This window comes from Brachionichthys hirsutus, unplaced genomic scaffold, assembly GCF_040956055.1.
Source record: "Brachionichthys hirsutus isolate HB-005 unplaced genomic scaffold, CSIRO-AGI_Bhir_v1 contig_551, whole genome shotgun sequence".
Taxonomy (NCBI): domain Eukaryota; kingdom Metazoa; phylum Chordata; class Actinopteri; order Lophiiformes; family Brachionichthyidae; genus Brachionichthys; species Brachionichthys hirsutus.
The window spans coordinates 1-3,829 of NW_027181438.1; the positions used below are offsets into that span (position 1 = coordinate 1).

Genomic DNA, 3,829 nt, shown 5'->3' on the forward strand with positions numbered 1-3,829 from the left:
TCGGTGAGTCTGTTGCTCTCAGTGTTTGAATGCAGACCTTCCTCCTGATCTGATCTGTGTCTGTCTGGACGTCGATCGCAGGCGTCCTCTTCCTCACCTGGATCCTAAACAAGTTCCGGCTGGTCCCGCTAGAGATCATCGATCAAGTGATCATGAGCTACGGGGGCCTGCGAGGGGCTGTTGCGTATGGCTTGGCGACCCTGTTGGATGAGAACAAGATCAAAGAGAAGAACCTGATGGTCTGCACGACGCTCATTGTGGTGTACTTCACCGTCATCCTGCAGGTAAGCCCATTGGTCTTGCTGCCGCGCTGGGAGAGGACCATGGACCCAACTGAATGTCTTTGTGGTACAGGGGGTAACAATGAAGCCTCTGGTCACCTGGCTGAAGGTAAAGAGAGCCGCCGTGAATGAGATCACCCTGATAGAAAAAGTGCAGAACAAGGTAAAGCTCAACGTTAAGGACAAGCGTCCCGAACCTGCAGGCTGCAGTCCGACCACTGACTAGCCTCGGCTTCTTGTCCTTCAGGTGTTCGATCACATGCTGGTCGCCATAGAAGACATATCTGGACAAATAGGACATAACTACATGAGGGACAAGTATGGACAGACAGGGCAGACCTCTGAACGGGCAACACTTTCTGCGCTTATTGGCCGAAGCTGCAAAGAACGTCTCTCCTGTCATGCTCTGAAGGTGGAATCACTTTGAGGAGAAATGGATGTCGCGGCTTCTGATGAAGCCGCTGGCGAGGAAGAATCGCGACTACGTCTTCAAAGTCTTCCATCAGCTGAACCTCAAGGACGCCATTGGCTACGTAAAAGAGGTGAGGGTCAAGGACCAGTTGCACGTTTCAGGGAATCTTTTTTTTCGTGGCACTCAAAGGAAGTCTCGATGTCTCAGGGGGAACGCAGAGGGTCTCTGGAGTTCGTGCGGAACGAGACTGCGCTAATCAACTTCAAGAAGAAGTTCGGTGAAGAGTTCGCCGACGTCATGCCCGACGTCACGGCCGACACGTCAGACGATTACGGCGCCGTGTCTCCCGTGGGGTGAGCAACCACTTCCCTTTGATTTACTCGCACTGGATCGCTGCAAGGTAAATGAGATATCAAATGAGATAAGAGAGTGACAACATCAGAGGTGTCAGGACCCCCTGCCCCCTGGTGGCTACAAGCAGTTACAGCGCCTGCTTCACGCAAGCCTACACAGAACAAGTGGAAATCAACTTGCTTACCTGTCCTACACGAGAATCTGCAATTACTGCCGTATCCGAGCACACTGGCAAACTGGGTTTCCCCCCTGCTGTAGAAGAGACCCGGTTCCATCTGTAAGCCTGGAAATGCACGAGCAGCACGCGACCGGCGTGAGGGAGCGGGAGGACGTTAACTCTCATCACCTGCTGCAGCAGCATCTGTACAAGAGCAGGAAACAGGTGAGGGCGAGAATCCCTGAAAGCACGACAGTCACACTATTAAATTAGAATTACAACACTTTTAAAATGCTGCACTTAAAGGATAGTTCATTAGCTAGAAACTCACTGGGAGAGGGCAGACCTCCGCCAAGCAGCTCGTTCCCCTCCTAACTGGATCTACACGTCCACATGTTGATCTGGATCATCATCAAAAGGTTTTGGATTGTTCTTGGTGTCTTTATACACCAACCATGAAAAGTAAACGTGAATCAGAGTTTATGTTTATTTGTAACAGATTTTTGAATCCGTAAATTGAGTTTTTCAATGACAAAATGTAAATTTTTTCCTGACCTCATTCTGGATCAGATCCAAAACTGGGCTTGTTCAAGAACAAGTCCAGTTGATTCTTTGTTTTTGTTTTTGTTTTATTCTTTGTTTTTTGCTCTTCGTCATTGACTGCAATGTTAAAGAATAATTTCAAAGTGATCCATAATCCAGGATCTCTTCTAGATCATCACCAAAATGTAATCATTTGTTTCTGGAAACATTCCCAACATTTCCAGACAGACGGTGGTTTCATAGCCCCCACATTTTATGTTGTGATGCTAAATTAATTCTAACCCATATTTCAAGGTTTCGAAGGTCCCTTTAAAAAAATACTGTCTGAACCTGACTGTAAGCTTTTTGGTCCACGCGGGTAATCTTCCGAAAACTCATCTGTTAGTGGTTCACGTCTCCCAGCACAGGCACAGGTACAGCCGGAGCCATTTCGATCTCAACAAGGATGAAGACGAGGTGCAGGAGATCTTCCAGAGGATGATGAGGAGTCGTCTGGAATCTTTCAAGTCTGCAAAGATGGGAGTTGCTCCTCCGAAGCACATTAGCAGGCTCTCAAGGAAAGACCAACAGCAAACGGTGAAACATGCAACGCTGCACAGAAAACACAAGGGCCGAGCGTTGATCCCCAAACGTGTCATCTCTGAGGATTAAAATAGACCATTTTAAACTAAACTGCTGTGAGACTAAATGACGTTTAAATCGTTTTTAAGTCTCGGGAGTGAGTTTCTTTTGCTACATAATATACGAGTTGTGCTGCATACCCAGCTCTAAATGCAGAGCAGTTTATTACACCTTTGCAGCCTATACTTTTATGCTGTATTTTACCAATAAAATGTCCACCCTGCATATTACAGGTGCCAAACGAGACCTCGATGGACAAAGCTAAATGCTATCATTCTGGTGACGAAGGTTTGTCTCTCTGTTTTAGTTTAAACAATAGAGCCTGAATTGCACAAGTATCTAATAGGAACATTTCCCTAGACTTTGAGTTCTCGGAGAGAGACAGCGCCTGCGGCTTTGGGGCGTCAGGAACTTCCTTCCCCATGAGGGTCTCCTACAGACCTGGAGGTAAATGAGATCTGCCATCTTGTCCACTGGCGGAAGACGTACTCTGAATCTTTACTTGAGCAAAACAGCGTTCTGGAAATGCTCCATTATTAAAGTCATGCGTTCAAATTTTGACTTGAGTTTGAGGTCTTTGTCAGTAAAGTGTGCGTCAGTGTTCCGTCCAGCAGTTCCTAAATTAAAGGTCAACTACTTCAAAAAGGTTAAAAGAAAAAAGAATTTGTACGAAAAAAAGAAGACGTTTTTGTAGATTTTGTTTCTAAACTCAGTCATTTTTATTTGTTTATTTATTTTTAACCACTTTTGTCCTCAAACATTCAACCTGTAAAATGATTTACGCAAAATCTTTTATGAAAGACTGTTTATAACTGTCTTTATCCTCCAGATGGGATCGAGAACCCGGCCTTCATGCCGGACCTGGACCCCACCGCGCAGGCGCAGACCCCCCCGTGGCTGGCGGAGGCCGAGCCCGACGGCAGCGCCGTGGCGCCTTCGCAGCGGGCCCAGCTCAGTCTGCCTTGGACGCCCACAAACCTCCGCCGCCTGGCTCCCCTCCGCATCAGCATCCGCTCCGACGACTCCTTCGCCCTGGCCGACAATCCTGACTCGCAGCAGGGCGATGATGGGCTGCTTCCACCTCCTCCTTACCAACCACCGCCTCCTCCTCCTCCTCCTCCTCCTCACAGAGACGGTGGACACAAGTAGCATCAGCACATCCCTCCTCCTCCTCCGTTTGACCCGGCTGCCTAAGACTCAGAACCGCAGACTCGGCACCATCTACCATCCATCTAAGATATTAACTCGGAGCTTCCAGCCACGCAAGCGAGCAGCATCTCTTCTGAACTCTTAACTCCACCCTTCAGCGAGAAGAGAGAAGCTGCACACGAGGCCTCCGTGCACAGCGGTGATTCACAGGAAAAGCCGGTCAAACTTCTCAAATCAGCGCATCATAACGTGATCCAGAAACTTGTTCAATGACGTAGACTTTTATAAATGGTGTTATATATTCAGTTGATA

The 3,829-nt window shown here is 47.9% G+C and overlaps 1 protein-coding gene across 1 annotated transcript; it reads left to right on the forward strand.

The window, feature by feature from the left end:
- Nucleotides 1–62: 62 nt before the first annotated feature.
- Nucleotides 63–3,517, forward strand: LOC137917478 (sodium/hydrogen exchanger 3-like; the record flags this gene model as incomplete). Its single annotated transcript, XM_068760218.1, has 10 exons — nucleotides 63–284; nucleotides 355–444; nucleotides 529–599; nucleotides 694–823; nucleotides 901–1,046; nucleotides 1,306–1,429; nucleotides 2,150–2,323; nucleotides 2,602–2,656; nucleotides 2,729–2,815; nucleotides 3,198–3,517. Coding segments are annotated over 10 exons (1,419 nt in total), but the record flags the coding sequence as incomplete, so codon positions are not given.
- Between the last annotated feature and the right edge of the window lie 312 nt (nucleotides 3,518–3,829).